General features: G+C 34.4%; 1 protein-coding gene across 1 annotated transcript in view; it reads left to right on the forward strand.

Moving 5' to 3' along the window:
* itga9 (integrin, alpha 9) overlaps positions 1-20,517 on the forward strand; it is a 234,721-nt gene that overhangs the window by 182,899 nt on the left and 31,305 nt on the right. The window contains exons 19-23 of the mRNA XM_056470391.1: positions 8,363-8,449; positions 10,803-10,882; positions 12,932-13,021; positions 18,452-18,560; positions 19,403-19,510. Coding sequence (XP_056326366.1) covers positions 8,363-8,449; positions 10,803-10,882; positions 12,932-13,021; positions 18,452-18,560; positions 19,403-19,510 — 474 coding nt within the window. The remainder of the gene's footprint in view (positions 1-8,362; positions 8,450-10,802; positions 10,883-12,931; positions 13,022-18,451; positions 18,561-19,402; positions 19,511-20,517) is intronic.

The following is a 20,517-nucleotide window of genomic DNA, read 5'->3' on the forward strand; positions in this document are numbered from 1 at the left end:
AATAATAATAATAATAATAATAATAATAATAATAATAATAATAACATTAAACAAAAGCAAGTTATCATGAATTAACTGAAAAAAGCACCCCCGAGATGGCATGGAGGCAGTGGTTTTTATATTATGTATAGAAAATAATAGTTTTTTGTAATATTTTAATCTTTAATTTAACGTATTTGCATATTTTTGTACATCCTGTGTGTATTAAGCAATGTATACGCGTTTACGGCTTTCAACTAACGCGCTCTGCGCTGGACTTTAGACCTGCTTTCTACTGGTCTTTTGCACTGTCTTTTTCATTTCCTCAAAATAGTAACGCAACAATACACCTTAACACACCTCCATTCTAGACCAGCACATACATGAGTCAACAAAGTGGTGCAAATGGTTTTGCTATTTAAACAACATGGCGCAAAATGTTAAAATTAGGGTTGCGTTGGTCTGAAAATAGCAATTCATCGCACCAAACACGTCTTGTGCCTTATTGTGCCGGGTGTCTGATAGAGCCCAATGTGTACATTCACGTTTACTGCTTAGAAGGCAGCGCGAACACTCTGCAAAACATCTCCATTTCAACAAACCATTTACTATCACCTAATTTGCCACTTATTAATAATTATTAAGGTAGTTAGGTAGGTTTATAAATACAAATAAACAGCAAATATCTTAATAATAGGCAGATATTAAGCCAATAGCTAATAGTGATAACTAATGATTGATCTAAAGTGTTACGGAAAAGTCATATGCTTTCGGAAAGGTAAGTAAACTATAACACAATCTTTGAATCATTAGTCTGACCTTAATGGATTATTTATTTGCTTTTTTATTTGATAACCATTCATATTTCACTCTATATATCCTTGTGTTTGGATACAGACAGAGCTCATAATTGTTTAACATCGTCTTAAATTTCCTCATGATTATTTACACTCTATGAGAGTCATCTGAGAGGGATGTGTCCGGACTGCTGAATAGCTGGAAGTGTATGAGAGACACAGTGTTTGTTGTTGTAATACTGTATGCACCGCAGGACTCCTCTAATTGTCGTCTGTGTTGATGTGACCCGTCCAAATGCTGCGTCTCCACAGCTCTCCATCATTCCGAGTGTGAACCTCTATTATAGGAGCTCCTGTTGTCCTTGTGTTTGTCTTGCAACCCAAACCATCCGCAGAGGTGAATTGGTTTCAGAAGCTGAATCTCTGCATTCATGCGGCCCCGGGGTGAAGAAACACACTTGCTTTAATTCGATAAACCACGGACGGCGCTTCTATTGGATTGCAGCAGGTGAAGCAAAGGCCTTCAAATTGGTCTCTGAGAAGCAATTCGATTTATTTGGGTGTCGCCGGAGCATTAAATGACAAGAGAAACAAGTTGGCTGGAAATTAGTTTAAAGGGGCGCTATTATGCCCCCTTTAAAGGAGCAAAATAAGTCTCTGGTGTCCCTAGAGTGTTTGTGTAAAGTTTCAGCTCAAAATACCACACATATAATGATTTATAACTGTTTGAAACAGACCCTTTAGGCTTTGATCCTAACTGTGCAGTTTTGGTGACTGTCACTTTAAATTCAAATGAGATTGTGTTCTTTTTAATAGAGGGCGGGGCTACAAATGCCTATGAGTCAGCATAGTGGCAGATTCAAAACAGGACTAAAGTTATCTGTGTGGAAAAACTGAATCTGCATCCTATAACTCGACATTTTTAATCCCTCTTAGTTGCTGATATTATCTCCGGCAGGTGAAAACTCGGACAGCTGCTTCTCACTCCAGACTGTTTATGCTAATGAGGGAGAGATCATCACTATTGGGCGGGGCTTTCTCCATCTGATGACACGTACAAAGGGAGAATATCGATCAAAGTGTTTTTTAAAACTGTTTTTATTAAGTGTGGTTATAAATAAATTTAATGATTAAATTTTTATGAGCCACTGTTTATACACTGTTGCCAAACAACTGTGTTTTAACCAAGCAGCAACCTCCCGCTCTCCCTCGGGAAGCCAATACGGAAGTAACTGAAACTACAATTCATCAAAATTCCGCTAGTCCTGGCTCCATAATAGAGCAAATTGCAATTGAGCCCACTGTTAAAATGGCCAACTTTACAGCAGAAAAAAAGGTGTTTACAGCCTGGTACAAAGAAGGATTTTGGGTCATATAGCTATTATTACCCTCCATAACAACTGTGAGGGGGGTGAATTTTTTTATAACTCATCCATTTCCTTTATATTAGGTTATATTAAGTTTGCATAATTAAGGGCGTGGCCACTTGAGTGACAGCTAGGTCTCGCTGGTCACCGTCACTTCACCTCAGCTGAATCCGGCAGATTAGCCACTGATCTCGGCATATTCATCGTATTTTTGTGTTGTTATATGTGGCTTTACACAGTCAGCTGCCTTTTGGACTTATTTCTTACAATTATCAGATGATATGGGATGCTGTGTGCACTTAATTGTGCTCACAAACCATTCACGTGGTCTCCGCTTCCCATGTGAGTAAAGTTATATACTTGTATACCATCTCTATAAATGTATTTGTTTTATTTAAGATCATTTATCATTAATATTTTTCTTTAGACCCATAAAGCACTCCAGAATCTGACAGATTGATTAGCTGTAGACTCTAGAACAGTCATCTGAAGCATTGTCATACAGTGTTATGCTGGAGTTCATCAATAGTCCTGCATTTACTAACACACACTATATCTGAAGTGTTTGGAAGTAATTTGCATTTTCCTCCTGTAGTAAAACCTCATAAGAAGAATGTTTAGTGGCTCAATGTATTACAGCAGTGTTTTTAAAAGTCTAAACACTTTATTGATATAGTGTACAGCCAAGCACATGTGGTCAGAACACAAATGAGTCGCAGGTAATAAAGTATCAAGCGTTTCTCTCAAAGTAAAGTCTGTCTGCCAGGTCTAAGCAAAGTGCCAGCAGGTGTCTGTAGCTCCGCTCACTCTCCGCCTCTTTGCCCTTGTTTGGTATCCCGCCGTGGGTGCGATGATGCGCGAACAAAATGGCGACGGTTGGCCGCGCCTACTTGTAGCTTCTTTTGCAGTGTTCAGAAACCTATGGGTGACGTCATGGATACTACGTCCATATATTTTACAGTCTATGGTTTTAACCCCTTATAAAAGTGATTTTTACATAATAGCTCCCCTTTAAGAGTTTATTTTTGAGACTTGTTAATGTTTCAGTTTATAAACACACAGAGCAAGAGTGTTGTGGCTCATGAAAACACAACTTTCCTTCCTGTATGACAAAGTGGAAAACAATTATCAAAACTGTCTTGACAAAAAACACTGGATGGACTTCGGAAAGTGGAATTTAAGAGGATTTTATTTGATTGAAAGGTAGTCCAAATGCAAATCTTTTACAAAATAAAGATTAAAATGGGGGACATGGTGGCTCAGTGGTTAGTATTGTCACCTCACAGCAAGAAGGTCGCTGGTTCGAGTCCAGTTTCCCCACGGTAACACATGCGCTATTGGGGAATTGGATAAACTAAATAAGCCGTAGTGTATGTGTGTGCATGTATGAGTGTATGGATGTTTCCCAGGCCTGGGTTGCAGCTGGAAGGGCATCCGCTGTGTAAAACGTATGCTGGATAAGTTGGCGGGTCATTCCACTGTAGCGTCATTCCACTGTGAATAAAGGGACTAAACTGAAGGAAAATGAATGAATGAAAGAAGATTAAAATGATTATACAATAAATGTGACAAAAAAGTGTCAGAAGATTTTGGTTTAGAAAGATTAAAAATAAACAAAAAATGGTACATTTAATTACACAATTAAGGATGCATTACAATTTTAAAAGGTAACATGTAACAAATATATATTGTTAAACTAAATATTAGTTTTAAATAAATGCATTTTTAACTTAATATTAGTATAATAATCCAGAAAAAATCACTCCTCCTTCAAAAGTTTCACGCATAAAATAATTTTCCTAATGTTAAGGAGCTGAAAATTCAGCGTTTAATCACAGGAATATATGATATTTGACAGTATCTTCACAAAGAAAACTATTGTTTTAGTTTTTATTATTATTTCACAATGTAACTGTTTTACTGTATCTTTGATTAAGTAAATGCAGCTTCTGTGAGCAAAAGAAACATCTTTCAAACACATAAAAAGACATTTATTAGTTTGCTGGAAATTAAAACTGAATTTAGAAATAGTTCTGAGCAAATCTTTGTGCTTAACAGACTAAATTAAATATGTAGACTAATGGATGTCTTCAGTAGAGTGCGTACAACACCGTTGTACAAGTAAAGGAGTAAAGTAAAAAGTCAAGTGAAAGTAAAGAGGCTGAATGGAGGAGGCTCATTCTTTATCCTCACGTTGCAGATACTCTGTTTAACTGTTTTATCGTTAGTGATGCGTTTACACTTACAGTCCACCATGTAAACAGCAAATGCGCCATGGTGCGACTCATAAAGAGAATAAGACATGAGACTCTGATTGGTTTAATGTACGTTATGCTCAAAACACACCCAGAACTCAATAAGAGAATAATGTATATCTTCAAATATTCACATTTAAAGAGTGTTTGATTTGTTTTTGATTTAAATTGTTGCACCTCTCCCCCACACCCTCCTTTTTATCTTTGCTTCATGTTCCTATAGCCACCTCTTTATCTCTGACCAGTTATGGTAATGTTTTTGATTTTCATCATTGCATTTTCATCTGTTGCTGAAACAAACCATACTAAACTAGAAAGAACATTAGGTTCAGAAACAAACAATGCAGGTGTCACACAGTCTGTATGCCTACAGTACAGGTGGCTGATGGGTAAACACATGCTCTTCCCTTCATGGGAGCGCCAGCTGTGTGTTTGCAGTTTAGGAAATAGAGGACATTCTTGAGCTGGAGTTGTTCTTGGGTTTTCCTGCTAGTGCTTTAGAGTACATTGTGTCAGAGCGTTGCTTGTTTAAGTCGACTTGATGAAGACAAAGGGCACGTCTCCTCACTGGGGCCAGACAGAGACGGCTGAGTCAATAATGTCTAGTGTAGTTTTTTGACACATAATGTACATCAGAAAGCCTGTATGCTTTTGTTCAAGAGCCATTATTAGTAATATTGTGTATTAATATTTCACAAACAAAAAAGGGACTGGATATAATTATGAAATTGAAGGATTTTGAGTCTGGTATGTTAGGTGTTAAAAATAATTGAAGGCTATATAATCAGTTAAGGCTAAAGAGTCATTTCTGATTTGTAATAAATCAAATTCACATGATAATTTGGGACATGTCTAAATGCATTGAGTTGCTGCCATGTGATTGGCTGATTAGAAATTCGCATTAACGTGAAGTTGGACAGGTGTACCCAATAAAGTGGCCGGTGAGTGTATATTACAAATACTACGGGAGGATTACTAATATTATGTGCGAAATCACATACTTCCCTACAAATTAGTACATGACAAACAGGTGTACCTAATAAAGTGGCCGGTGAGTGTATGTGCCTAATATCATGTTTCAGGGAACTATAGGGTTGCTGAACTGCAGCTAGAGAATGTAAAAATGCATGATCCGGTGCAGATACAGGCCACAGACCGTAAATTGTTGACCACCGAGTGCTCTTGAACTGTAAAACATGGCACATTCAGTCTGCAGACTGCCAGTAGAGATGCCCTGCTGTATGTTAGCAGTGCTGAAATCTGGGAGAAAACAGAGTGTGAATGTAAATCCTGCAAATGAGTGTAAAACGTGAGGCCAAAACCTCAAACTCTTCCCCCGAGAGTCACCGAGTGCATGAAAAATGGCTTTTGCAAACAGTCCCAGGCTTTCCCGCACCCCCTCGTCTGCTATTTATTGATGTATTTGCTTCTCCGGCAGCAGCAGTTCTTGTTATTGCTGCGACGTGGCTAAGAATAGCTGCCCTATAAACTGAAGAATGGGGAACACGTGCAGGACCTCACGTGGAGCCGAAGATCTCAGAGTTAAGCGCTCATCCTCTCCATTGTGAAGCCGTCTGGTTTATCGCTGGCCCTGATGGTTTCTGTGAAAGGATGAACTCTCGCTTCAGGAACGCTTCACTCCTCACGGGGTGGAAACACAACTGTTTACATGAAGCAGCCGGTGCCGATCTGCTGTGTTTAGAGAAAGCTGGCCGCGGTCCCTCTCACTGTTCTGCCAGAGTACAGTTATTTACCAACCAGTCAAGTCACATTTATTTATCTGGCACTCTATACGGTACAGATTGTTTCGGAGGTGCTTCACAGTAGTAAACAAGAAAGTAACATCAAGTTAAATTCATTAGATCGAAATTAAATGACATTTCAGTTGCAATTAAAGAACAGAATTGTCAACTTTACTTCAACTTTACATCAATGTTGGTAAACTAATGGCTCCTTTACACTGACTGGTACAGTACAGTTCGGGTCAGTACGGGTCACCTTTATCAGGCTTTCGTTAACACTACCAAGGGTGCCCTTTCGTTGGGCGTGGTGTACGACAGAAAGTTTCAGTCGACGTCATTTTCTCTCGAGAACTTTTTTTGTAATGTGTTGTGATAAAGTGATAAAATCAACTTATTTCCTTCTTAAAATTATACATTTTCTCAGTTTAAACATTAGATATATCGTCTATGTTCTATACAGAATCAAATATTTACAGAATCGAACACTTGATGATAATAATTGCGAAACCAACATTACTACTTGCTATACACTTTTATACACATATACACTTATTTAACAACACACTTTACATGCCACTTTGCACATAACAGCTGCACATATAACGTTGTATATAGTAATAAACACGTACATACACTTGTCAATCTGTATATTTGCACTCACTACTTACTTCTATTTTTTTAAATATATTTATGATCTGTTTTTTGTCCTGTCTCTGTAATCCTGTTGCACTGTAGAAGCTCTGTCACCAAAACAAATTCCTCGTATGTGTGAACATACCTGGCAATAAAGCTCTTTCTGATTCTGATGTTGAAATTTGGAGCTTCCACATCATTGCCTTCAGATTTGATTCACAATTTGTCCAACGACGAGATGATCCCAAGGTTTCCATATCCTGGACCAGGCCGTATCCTGAGCAGCTACTGTGATGGTCATGGAAGAGTGGAGAACATGAGACTGATTTCTGTGACGCTCCAGAGACAGACGAGTCTTCGCTGAGGCCAGCTTCCAGCCTCCGCCACTGAGACTGCAGCTCTGCACAAGACGTTTGGCCAGCGGAGAAATTAAAATGGTCGTGCCCAACTGAGCCTGGTTTCTCTTAAGGTTTTTTTTTTTTCTTCACTTCCGCCATTAGCGAAGTTTTTTTTCCCTCTCCGCTGTCGCCACTGGCTTGCATGGTTCAGGATCTGTAGAGCTGCGCATCGTTGGATTTGCTCTTCAGTGTTTGGACTCTCAGTAGTGATTATTAAACCACACTGAACTGAGCTAAACTGAACTGAACTTAAACACTACAAACTGAATTACACTGTTCCTATTTAATATGACCTTTTATGTGAAGCTGCTTTGACACAATCTACGTTGTATAAGCGCTATACAAATAAAGGTGAAGTGAATTGAATTGAATTGTTCCAACTTTTTTGGAATCGGGTTTGCACATCATTTCAAAAGATGATACTTGGGTTTAATTCTAATTAGGTTCCAATAAGCCCAAATAGTAAAGAGAAATAAAAAATGCATGTAAAAAAACACCTTGTGCCTTAAGAGGTTAAGCAGGATGCATTTGAATGGTTGCAGATGTTGTAAATGATCATGAAATGGAAATTAAAGTTGACTTTTCATCTCTATAATGATGTATGTCTGAATAACACAGATTCTTAAATGAGACATGATGTTGTTCATAGGGATTGATTATACGGTTGTGGTTTGCTGTTGGTGGATCTCATGTGATTGACAGGTTTATATCCCACCCTTTCACCAGTAAACAAGTTATTAGAGAAGAGATGTCATTATGGAGGGTGGGGAAGTTATTTTGATTAAATTTTGTGGGTACATGAAATTAAAATGACTGCAATTTTAGTTTTATATTCACTTTAAAATGATCTATCTTGCTGACCAACGGGTGTGTTGACCTCTTGAAATTAAAACAGCAAGCATAAAAGTAAAAACTGGATTTATTTACCTCCAGTTGTCTTTGTTCTTGATTGAATGAGGATATCGACACATCATTTTAATGCATGTTAAATTCATCTTGTTTATATTTCTCAGCTGGTAACCATTCGCATACCTTCTGAATGTTTGCTCAGCATGTTCTTGGTGTTTTTTCTTCCTTTTTTTTTTGGCATGGTTTTCTCTTGTGGTCTTTACAAATTAGTCCAGTGTTTGAAGCGTTTGACTGGTTATACTCACTGTCGTTTGCTCTTTTGTCTGTCTGTTTTGGTTCCAGGAAGAAAAGGGCATTTCCTGTATGCTGGTAGAGCTGGACTTCCTCAAGTGTAGCGTTGGCTTTCCTTTCATGAGGGCACAAACCAAGGTACTTGAACAACTTAAAGATTAAAGATGCAATTACACTTAAAGGGACAGTTCACACAAAAATAAAAAATTTCCTCACTACTAATTCTCAGGCGGTGCCAAACCCTTATAAGTTTCCTTTTTCTGTTGAACACAAAGGAATATATTTTGAAAAAAGCTGAAAGCCTGTAAACATTAACGTCCATAATAATAATAATAATAATAATAATAATAACAACAACAACAATAATAATAATAATAATAATAATAACAATAATAATAATAATAATAATAATAATAATAACATTTAATAATAATAATAATATTTAATAATAATATTTAATAATAATAATAATAATAATAATAATAATAATAATAATAATAATAATAATAATTGTTATTATATAATTTGTTGTTTATTTATGTTATTATTATTTTTATTATTATTATTAATATTAAATATTATTATTATTATTATTAATTATTATTATTATTATTATTAATTATTATTATTATTATTAATTATTATTATTGTTGTTGTTGGTATTATTATTATTATTATTATTATTATTATTATTAAATATTATTATTATTATTATTATTATTATTATTATTAAATAGTATTATTATTATTATCTATTATTTTTATTATTATTATTATTATTATTATTATTATTATATTATTATTATTACTACATTTCTGGAAGGAATCTCCTCATCCACCACCAGTGTGCAGCATCCACCTGGATGACGAGACGGCAGCCATATTGTGCCTGATTGGTGAAGAGGAGACAGTGTGATAAAGCCAGTTACGATATGGAGAAGGTTAGGAGGCCATGATGGACAGAGGCCAGTGGACAAATTTGGCCAGGATGCCAGGGTTTTTAATGACCACAGAGAGTCAGGACCTCGGTTTAACGTCTCATCTAAAAGATAGTGCTCACTGTGCAGTATAGAGTCCCCATCAATATACTAAGGCATTAGGACCCACACAGACAGGTTTAGCACCCCCTGCTGGTCTAACACCACTTCCTGCCGCAACCTAGCTTTCCCGTGTGGTCACCCATCCAGGTACTGACCAGGCGTAGCTCTGCTTAGCTTTAGGGGGCAATCATGTGAGAGTTGCAGAGAGCTAGCTGCCATAGTAGAAAAAACAAGTACTATGGAAGTCAATGGTTACAGGATTCCAGCTTTCTTCAAAATGTCTTCTTTTATGAAAGATAGAAACTAATAATGGTTTGAAACAAGTAAAGGGGGAGTAAACGATGACATAATTTTCATTTTTGCGTGAACTATCCTTTTACCCTTATATACTGTAAAAACTGCAAAGAAAATTTTGTGATTCGCAAGTGTTTTCTGTTTATTTATGGTTGTGAATTGCATTATGGGATGCCAATTTTCGCTCAGTCGAGTTTTGATGTTGAAAGTTCAACTTCACATTTTAACAAAGTGACTTTTATTGACATTTTAGTTTGAAATAATATAATGTGTAAGAAATAATATCTAGAGAAATAAGTCTGTTAAATTACAGAAATATAAAGCCAGTTTATTATAAGGTGTTTGTAGTGTAATATACAACACCAACCAAGACAGTATAGCACTTTAACCTACACTGTAAAAAATAAATGCGTAAAATTTAAGGTAAATAAAAATAAGGTCGCTGTGGTTGACAGTATTTTCTCATTTTTACAGTAAACTACCGTATTTCATTAATTTATAGATGTAATATGTCTGTATTTTCGAATATCAACATCTACACATCTTTTATTACACAGACATGTTAACACAGCCATATGCTGGTGGTGATGAGAAAGTTACATAATAAACCAATACTCATCTCATATAGGTTTTTTCACAACAGAAAATCAGTGTCACTCACACAGCTACTAAACACCAGTATGGTAACACACATGAAATTAAAGTCATGAAATAAACATTGTTTATCAACATTAGATGTAACATAAATCTGTAATGTACATCACTGATGGGGAAACAACTAAAAAGATCAAGATTAATGTCAACAAAAAGCATAACAAGTGATGTGCCGTGCAGGGAATTCTGGGAAAGTCAATTTACGGTTATTCACCGTATATATTAAGGAAACATACTGTTAACCAGGTTACGGATTTTTACTGTAGCACTTTTACAGTTTTTTTACTGTGGAAATCACGCCTATTTTTTACAGTGTATTAAAAACGTTAGTAAAAGTCACTTTTTGGAACTTTTCAAGGTTAAAAGTTGCTGGAAGAAAGAAGAAAGCTCCCATAATGCAATTCAAAAGCTTAAATAAAAACATGAAACGCAAAATCTGGAAAGCTACTAATTCACTGATATTTTTAACACAGTCTACTTCTGACCTTTTTACTTTTTTTCAGTACCATATATCTGCGCTTTTTGACACGAGTCGTCTTTCTGGTGAAAATGAAACGCTGCTGTTTTTGGTGCACGCTAGAAGGTGAGATTTGGACTGAACATTCATTCATTCATTTTCCTTCAGCTTAGTCCCTTATTCATCAGCGGTCGCCACAGCAGAATGAACCGCTAACTGTTCCAGCATATGTTTTACGTAGCGGATGCCCTTCCGGCTGCAACCCAGTACTGGGAAACACCCATACACTCATTCACACACACTCATATACTACGACCAATTAAGGAAACCCATGCCAACACCAGGAGAACATGCAAACTCCACACAGAAATGCCAACTGGCCCAGCTGGGACTCGAACCAGTGACTTTCTTGCTGTGAGGCGACAGTGCTAACCACTGAGCCACCATGCCGCCGCCTCTGGGCTGAACAAACCTCTTTAAAAATGCAAGATTTACTTGTGCGATTAAAAAACACATGGTTCATATCATCCATCCACATTAGTGAATGTCACGATGTTTATATTTGAGAACTCGATAGATTAGACATTTGGACTTTCTCCCTATTTGGCTATTTCGAGAGAAATGAAGTGGTTTCGCTTGATATTGAAGTGATGATATTAATCTAATGCTGGCCAGATGTGTTTTCTTTGCTCTGAGATGTGTATTACACAGTAAGTGGTAAAGACTAGGTCTTTGAGAGGCAAATACAACTTTCATAATGGACGTTTGGCCTTCTTACTTGACCGTACAACTATGCTAAAAACAAATGTCATGTCAAAACCAATATGTTTAAACGTTTGTGTTGGTAAAGGTTTTGAGAAAAAGCCCCTTATGCTTACTTCAGCTGCATTTATTTGATCAAAAATGGCAAAAACTTTGTGAAAGATTATTGAAGATGATTCAGTAAATATGAAATAATATTAATTGCTTTTTGATGTAGTAAATGTTTAAATGTTTTTAAAGCATTTTTTCATATTGTTTTTAATGAACAAAATAATTTGTTATATTATATTTATTTTAATTTTTTTATTTAATTAATAATTATTTTATTTTATTATTTTATTTAATTTGATCTCATTTATATTTTATTTAAATGATATTCAAATTTTATTTTATTGAAATAGAAATATTTTAATGTCTTTAATTTGATATTTTATTTCACCCAAATTAAGTTTGACCAGAAATGTTTTATTTATTTATTTATTTATTTTAGATTAAACTTATTTAAATAGAATAACCCAGGGTATTTATTTATTTGAATTGAGATTAAATGTATTTATTTATTTATTATTTATTTATTTACTTACTTACTTACTTACTTATTTGTTTGTTTATTTGTTTTAGATTAAATTCATTTAAATAGAATAACCCAGGGTGGCATTTATTTATTTGAATTGAGATTAAATGTATTTATTAATTAATTAATTAATTTATTTATTTATTTACTTAGTTACTTACTTATTTATTTATTTATTTATTTACTTAGTTACTTACCTACTTACTTATTTATTTATTTATTTATTTACTTAGTTACTTACTTATTTATTTATTTATTTATTCATTTAATTTGAGATTAAATATGTTTATTTATTTATTTATTCATTTGAATTGAGATTAAATGTGTTTATTTATTTACTTACTTAGTTACTTATTTATTTATTTATTTATTTACTTAGTTACTTTTTTATTTATTTATTTACTTAGTTACTTATTTATTTATTTATTTCCTTAGTTTCTTACTTACCTACTTATTTATTTATTTATTTACTTAGTTACTTACTTATTTATTTATTTATTTATTCATTTGAATTGAGATTAAATGTATTTATTTATTTATTTATTTATTTATTTATTTATTTATTTTAATTGAGATTAAATGTATTTATTTATTTATTTATTTATTTATTTATTTATTTATTTCCTTAGTTTCTTACTTACCTACTTACTTATCTATTTATTTATTTACTTAGTTACTTACTTACTTATTTATTTATTTATTTATTCATTTGAATTGAGATTAAATGTATTTATTTATTTATTTATTTATTTTAATTGAGATTAAATGTATTTATTTATTTAAATTTATTAATCTTTTTAAAATAATCTTTGCTAAAAACTATTTTCTTTTTCTCTCAGTGCCAATCCAGAACATGACAACACTCTTCATGATAACACATTGGAGTTATCCATCCCGCTGGTACATGAAGTGGACACAACAATCACAGGGTGAGATTTACGCTTCATGAGAAACTGCACCCAAAATAAAAATCCTGTCAGTTATTGTTCAAAGATACGTTTAACTTTCTTTTCTTTTCTTATATTACACTCTTATACAGTATTAGACACTTTCTGCTATTATAGTGAACAGACTTTTGAGCCAAATAATAGCTGAAAAAATGGAAAGAAATATAAGCCAGTTTTATTAAATACACAAAAGCATTGCGCAAGAGCATACGGTTAAAATTAAAGTCAATCATTAAGTCAAAATTATTTGCCATCCTGTGAATTTTTTTTATACAGAGCAAGGAAATTTCCACAGTATTTCCTATAATAATTTTTTTCTTCTGGAGAAAGTCGTATTTGTTTTATTTCGGCTAGAATAAAAGCAGTTTTTAATTTTTAACAATTTTAAGGTCAAAATTATTAGCCCCCTTAAGCTATATTTGTTTTCGATTGTCTACAGAACAAACCACTGTTATATAATGACTTGCCTAATTACCCTAACTTGCCTAATTAATCTAATTAAGCCTTTAAATGTCACCGTAAGCTGAAAAATATCTAGTCAAATATTATTTACTGTCATCATGGCAAAGATAAAATAAATCAGTTATTAGAAATGAGTTATTAAAACTATTATGTTTAGAAATGTGCTGAAAAAAATGATCTCCGTTAAACAGAAATTGGGAAAAAATATACAGGGAGCTAATAATTCAGGAGGGCTAATAATTCTAACTTCAACTATACATGATATGAGAGTCTTCTTCATTTTTTTTATTTATGAACACACCTGTAACAGCTTGGTAGTCCATTCCACCAGACATCTGATAATGCAGCTCTTACTGTATGCAGACGTTTCTTTTCTGGCACTGCTTTCTTTTACACACTGGAGTATTTCAAAGTAACAGACTCACAGATGCTTGTTTCACAGAGATGAATGAGGCTTAAATACACAACATGTTGAAGCGCGAGACGTACAGTTTGATAATGAGATGGTCCTCCCTCTAATGTTTTAGAAGAGCGCGCCAGAGACTACACTTTCATATATAAACATGATCTCCAGAGGTTAGACTTCAAATTACAGTCTGCTTTATGTCATTTAGCGAGTTAACTCAGTACTGATGATAGAAACCTTCTTATCCATATTATGTTATGTCAGGATTATATCTATAGAGATAGACGGTAACACTATTTTTTATCTAACTATATTAACTAAGACTTTTAGCTCAGTAAACTGCTAATTAGCTGCTTATTATTAGCAAAATCCTTTTAAGCAAGTCTTTTCACTCTTTGAAACGCCTCTCGGGCAGTATGCTTGGGCATTCTGTTTAAATGGGGAAACATCAAATTCTCCAAAATTAGGTGCCAAGCTTACGATTATGTTACATATTTGGAATCACCAATAAAATTAAACAACAACTCAGTTTCATCAGAACAACTCTCTTCAGTTTCATTTCTAAATGTTCGACTCACACAAAATCCGCAGAAACTCACCTCTGGCTCTAGCCCAGAGGTGGGCAAACTACGGCCCGCGGGCCATATGCGGCCCGCTGAACACTTTCATCCGGCCCGCGAGGGAGTTTTTAAAATGCTGCTTCTGAGTAACAGTTATGTTGTAGAATAGTAAATTAATGATGCACTACAAGTGAACGCCATGTGATAGCAGTATTGCACGCGGTACCCTTAGCGCAACCAGTAGAATTAGAACACACTCTCGGATATTAAAATGCACTCGAGCGCTAAATGACTGAAAATGAGTCAGGCAAACACAATGGACTCTGAATGCCGTGTGTTTAAAGAAGAATGGACAACAAAATACTTGACCAATATCAGACAGAAAGCGCTAGGTGTAATATGCCAAGTAAGTACTGCTGTTTTTAAAGACTACAACCTAAGAGGCCGATCACAGCTAACGCGGATTTACGTTCCAACACCGCGAGGTGCAGCGCACTGCCTTTCTGTTGACAAGAAATAAAGGAGCGCCGTGTGCTTTTTTATGTTGTTAGCCAACGACTGAATCAGCTGGGTATTTGCGAGTGTTACTGTTGAGTGTTACAGACATCTCAAGTCTCGCGGAAGTTCCAGGAGTCTCCCGTAAATGCATAGAGACTCCCGGATACCCGCAAACGAGTGATAATCTCCCGGAAATCACGCGTCTTCCTCCCGGTCCTCATGTAAGTTGCACACCCTTCTCAGCCCTCACCACCGGATCCCTCCTCACACGTCGCGCGCACTCTCCGCACTATTATTGTTTTATGATGATTTATAAGGAAATATTAATAGCAGTGCTAATTCATTTGACTTGTAAATTTGACTCAATAATAACTATTTTTAGAATATGTTTTGTGTTAATGTGACATGTTTCTGTCTGATATTACATGTTCTATGCATACTGCCACTATAAATAAGTTGTTTTTTGAAGGATTTGACATGTGGCCCTTCACTTGGTTTGCAAAACTTGATGTGGCCCTCGGGTTAAAAAGTTTGCCCACCACTGCTCTAGCCCCTTCCCTGGAGAATAGTCAGTCATTCAAAACTATACAAGTGACATGTCTTTTATGTATTCTGTATGTCTTTGTTGTTAGTTAGTAAGTTTCGGTATTGGGTTGGATTAAGGATGTAACATAAGAGTTATAAACTAATAGTAAATAGCATAAATTGTGACTTAAACTAAACTATTACCAGATAAACCTATAGGCAATACACAACACTAACAGAACGGACTATTTTCAAGATGTCTGAGCTATAAAAGTTACAGTGTTGTATTAAAATAAAGCAATTCTAGCAGACACAAATGTATATTATATGTAAGGAATAATTGATGACATATTGTAATTGATGACGTATAGTATATATGGAAGGAATAATTGATGAGTGTTGAATTGTTAATAAAATAATAATGCAGTCACGGGCTGAAGTGGGATTATTTTTCAAATAATTCAACAGACTGGAGTTAATTATTACAGTATGGTTTCCAAAGGGTATTACACTAGGGTTTCCGCAGGGTCATAAAAAGTCTTAAAATGTCTTAAATAAAAACTAGGCTTTATTTTAGGCTTTAAAGGTCTTAAATTCACTGAAATATTGGCTTGTAGGTTTTAAATCCTTTTAAGCAAGTCTTAATTTCCATCTGTCCAATCACCAACAATCCATCTAAAAAAACTCAACCAAACTCTACCAATATGTTTTGGGGGTTTTTTGAAGAAGAAGAAGAAAAAGAAGAAGTTATGTTAAAAAATTGTGCATGCATACAATTAGGGTTTGCTTTTTTGACACATTATTTAAAAATTGTGGCAAAGAAATAACTAGTTAATTCGATTTTTTTTTTTTTTGGATGGGGAAAGTAAACATTTTTCCACAGGACCAAACAGGCCATTAGAAAAATCCTTAAAAAGGTCTTAAAAAGTCTTAATTTTGACTTTGTGAAACCTGCAGAAACCCTGAAAGACACTGATAACTAGTGTATTTCAGACATTTGTCAGGTTTTTGTCCTCTTGTGTGTAGCATTATGTCATCCAAAGCCTTCTGTTGTGTTTTGATATGATTTTTGTCTGTTGTGGATGTGAAATCAGTCAAACCATTCAGTGTAGTGATATGACACCTCAACCAATTCAAAACCTGCCGGAACTTCTTTAGCTGTGTGTTTTCTGAAAATAACATCAAATCAGCCAATCAGGATTAATATAAAGCAGTGTTTCCCAACACTGTTCCTGGAGGCAGGGGCATAGCAACCAGGGGGGACGGGGGGGACACGTCCCCCTCACTTTTTGGAAACAGGTTATTCTGTCCCCCGACTGGCTCACACGTTTTATTTGACCTAGCGGCCGCAAGTGTTCTCTGATTTGTTACTTGATTTGAGTGAACGATCACTCAGCCAATCACAGCGCGAATCTCTTCAGCGTCTGCCACGAGCCTCATTCATTCACTTTGCAGTCAAAGACAGGGATGACGCGGAAGGGAGCAACAGCTACAGCTGGGTAAATCATGGTAAATCACTAACGTTACAGAATCCTACTTTTGTTCCGTTTCGAAGTGAGAACCGTAAAGTCCCTGGTGCTGGTGTCTTGTCTGGTGCTGAGCCAGAGAAAGACAGCGGGGTTAAGTTGGTTTTGTTTTCGGTATTCCTGACACATTCAGTGACAGACGGCATCAACTAAAAAACCTCTCACCCTAAAAAGATCTAAACTGTATTCCCTACAAAAAGACAAAGCTGGTTATGTTTCACAGCTGTCTTTCTTTTTTCGCTCGAGCAGTCGCAATATGCGTTTAGCCAGAGAGAGCTCGCGCTGAGCTAAGCTCTCAGTAAGGGACCGTCAGAAAAGTGCTTCTTTTTTTCGTTTTTTTTTTTTCCGAAAACAAGACCAACTTAACTCGACCAACTTAAGACGTGTCATATTATCACAATTATGCAGCCTTTTTTACAGCCTATTGCTTAATTTATGATTTAGACATGTAAATACACACAAGTACTAGTAAAACAAGAACTTTAGAGTTTGTAAAACACACAAGGAAGTCTGACAATTCATTTAAATATAATTTGCCGATGTGTTTTAATCATATCAGATACACATACTGAAAGTAACTATTAAGTTGAATCTACTCCTCTCTAAGTTCACCAACCACTTACTTGCATGTATTTGGGGAGTAATTGGTGAATTTACGTGTTCTGCTTTTATGAATGACGCATCGCCGCAAGTACACATGGCGATGTCCATCTTACGTTATATGTGTAGTATCAACTTGCAATTTTGCAATTGCATTGTAGTATTTAAAAATATTTTCACACAGAGTAATGCTTAATTTAAATATGTGTGGTTCTGTTTATTTATTGTTATTAATAATATTTAGTAATTATTTTAGAATTTTGGTTAAAAGATTATTAAATAAACTTTATTGCTGATAAATCATTAATCACTTTTGAGTGACCATACAGCTGTCACCCCCACTTTTAAAATGGCTGTTACGCCCCTGCCTGGAGGCACACCAACAGTACATATTTTGGATGTCTCCCTTATCTGACCTATTAACTTCTGGTATTGCGTCTCTTCTTATGTTCTGATGAGTTGATTCAGGTGCGCTTGATGAGGGAGAGGTTGAAAATGCGTACTGTTGGCGTACCTTTAGGACAGGGGTGTCCAAGCTCGGTCCTGGAGGGCCGGTGTCCTGCAGATTTTAGCCTCAACTTGCCTCAACACACCTGCGAGAATGTTTTTAGAAAGCCTAGTAAGAGTTTGATTAGCTAACCCAGGTGTGTCTGATTGGGGTTGGAACTAAACTTTGCAGGACACCGGCCCTCCAGGACCGAGTTTGGGCACCCCTGCTTTAGGAACAGGGTATAAAATAGATTAAATCAACCATTATGTGAATCTCTTCAAGTGAGGGCCATAACAGTATAGCAGAGTAAAGGATTAATATAGTAACCATGTTTCTGTTTTACAGTGTGGTCAACCCTACATCTTTTGTGTATGGAAACTCAGTGGACCGATCACGCTTCGTCCAGCTGGAGGACATGGAGTGCAGCTTTCAGCCGCTTAACTTCACTTTTCAGGTAACGCATGTTCAAGAATAGACTATTTAGAAGAATCTGTGTGGTAAGTAAGGGAAATTCATCGCTGGGTCAGTTGGCATTTCTGTGTGGAGTTTGCATGTTCTGCTCATGTTGGCGTGGGTGTCCTCCGGGTGCTCCTGTTTCCCCTCACAGTCCAATCACATTGCGCTATATAGGTGAATTGGGTAACTAAAATGGCCATAGTGTATGAGTGTGTGTGAATTTGAGAGTGTATGGGTGTTTCCCAGTACTGGGTTGTGGCTGGAAGGGCATCTGCTGGGTAAAACATATGCTGGATAAGTTGCTGGTTCATTCCACTGTGGCGACCTCAGATGAATAAAGGGATGAATTGAAGAAAAATGAATGAATGAATGAATGAATGAATGAATGAACTAAGAATGAGTAATAGTATTAAAATCCCAACATAAAGTTAACAACGTCTAACAATGATTGAATTTTGATTAGCTAATGTTAACAAAGATGAATAAATACTGTAATGAATGTATTTTTCATTGTGTGTAAATACAGTAACTAATGGAACCTTATTGTTAAGCGTGACTCAATTATCTAAGTATTTACCTCAGAACTAAAATGGCTTATTTTATAATATAATATTGTAATGTTGTAGCCAATAATATTATAATAAAAATAAAAAATCTGTAAAACCTAAGTGCAAAAGTCTAAGTGTTTATACTTCAAACGAGAACAAATGTCTCTATTTTTTGACCCCCATTTTTAATGTCTTAAGCATTTTGATGTTGTTGTTTTTTTAAATAACAAATCTGAATATCTTGCATCACAGACCGCAGCATTTTTCCATTTCCTGTGTGTTGTTTGTGTAGGTGATAAACAATGGACCCAGCAGACTTCCAGGCTCCAGGGTGGACATCAGGATCCCCCACCGGCTGGCTGGCAGCGGACCTGACATGTTCCATATCATTGACACACAAGTGAGTTCCTGCCACTGATGCTCTGGGTGTTTTTTTAGCTAGAATTCATTCTCTCAGCAGTTCCTTCACATCAGTGTTACAGCTGTCCATTTTCACTATAATCTTTCTAAGAAATGAACTGGGCAATTTATTTTTTAGAAATGTAAAATTTGATTGTTGGATGTTAGATAACATAATTTTATTTTATTTTATTTCAATATTACTGTTAACATATTAACAGTATTAACAATATTTAATTAAATTTTTATTTAAATATTACTGTTCTTATTTCAATTAAATATTATTGGTAATATTTAGTTGTATTTCATTTTATCCTATTTAAATATTACTGTTCATATTTAAATTAAATATTAACAGTAATATTTAAATGTATTTATTATATTTTATTTAAATATTATTTTTCATATTTCAATTAAATATTATTGGTAGTATTTAGTTGTATTTAATTTATTTTATTTAAATATTATTGTTCATATTTCAATTAAATATTATTGGTAATATTTAAATGTATTTATTATATTTTATTTAAATATTACTGTTCATATTTAAATTGAATATTAACAGTAATATTTAAATGTATTTATTGTATTTTATTTGAATATTACTGTTCATATTTAAATTGAATATTAACAGTAATATTTAAATGTATTTATTGTATTTTATTTGAATATTATTGTTCATATTTAAATTAAATATTAACAGTAAAATTTAAATGTATTTATTATATTTTATTTAAATATTATTGTTCATATTTCAATTAAATATTATTGGTAATATTTAAATGTATTTATTATATTTTATTTAAATATTATTGTTCATTATAAATTAAATATTAACAGTAATATTTAAATGTATTTATTATATTTTATTTAAATATTATTGTTCATATTTCAATTAAATATTATTGGTAATATTTAAATGTGTTTATTATATTTTATTTAAATATTATTGTTCATATTTAAATTAAATATTATTGGTAATATTTAAATGTGTTTATTATATTTTAT

The sequence above is a fragment of the Danio aesculapii genome, chromosome 13 (assembly GCF_903798145.1).
Source record: "Danio aesculapii chromosome 13, fDanAes4.1, whole genome shotgun sequence".
Taxonomy (NCBI): domain Eukaryota; kingdom Metazoa; phylum Chordata; class Actinopteri; order Cypriniformes; family Danionidae; genus Danio; species Danio aesculapii.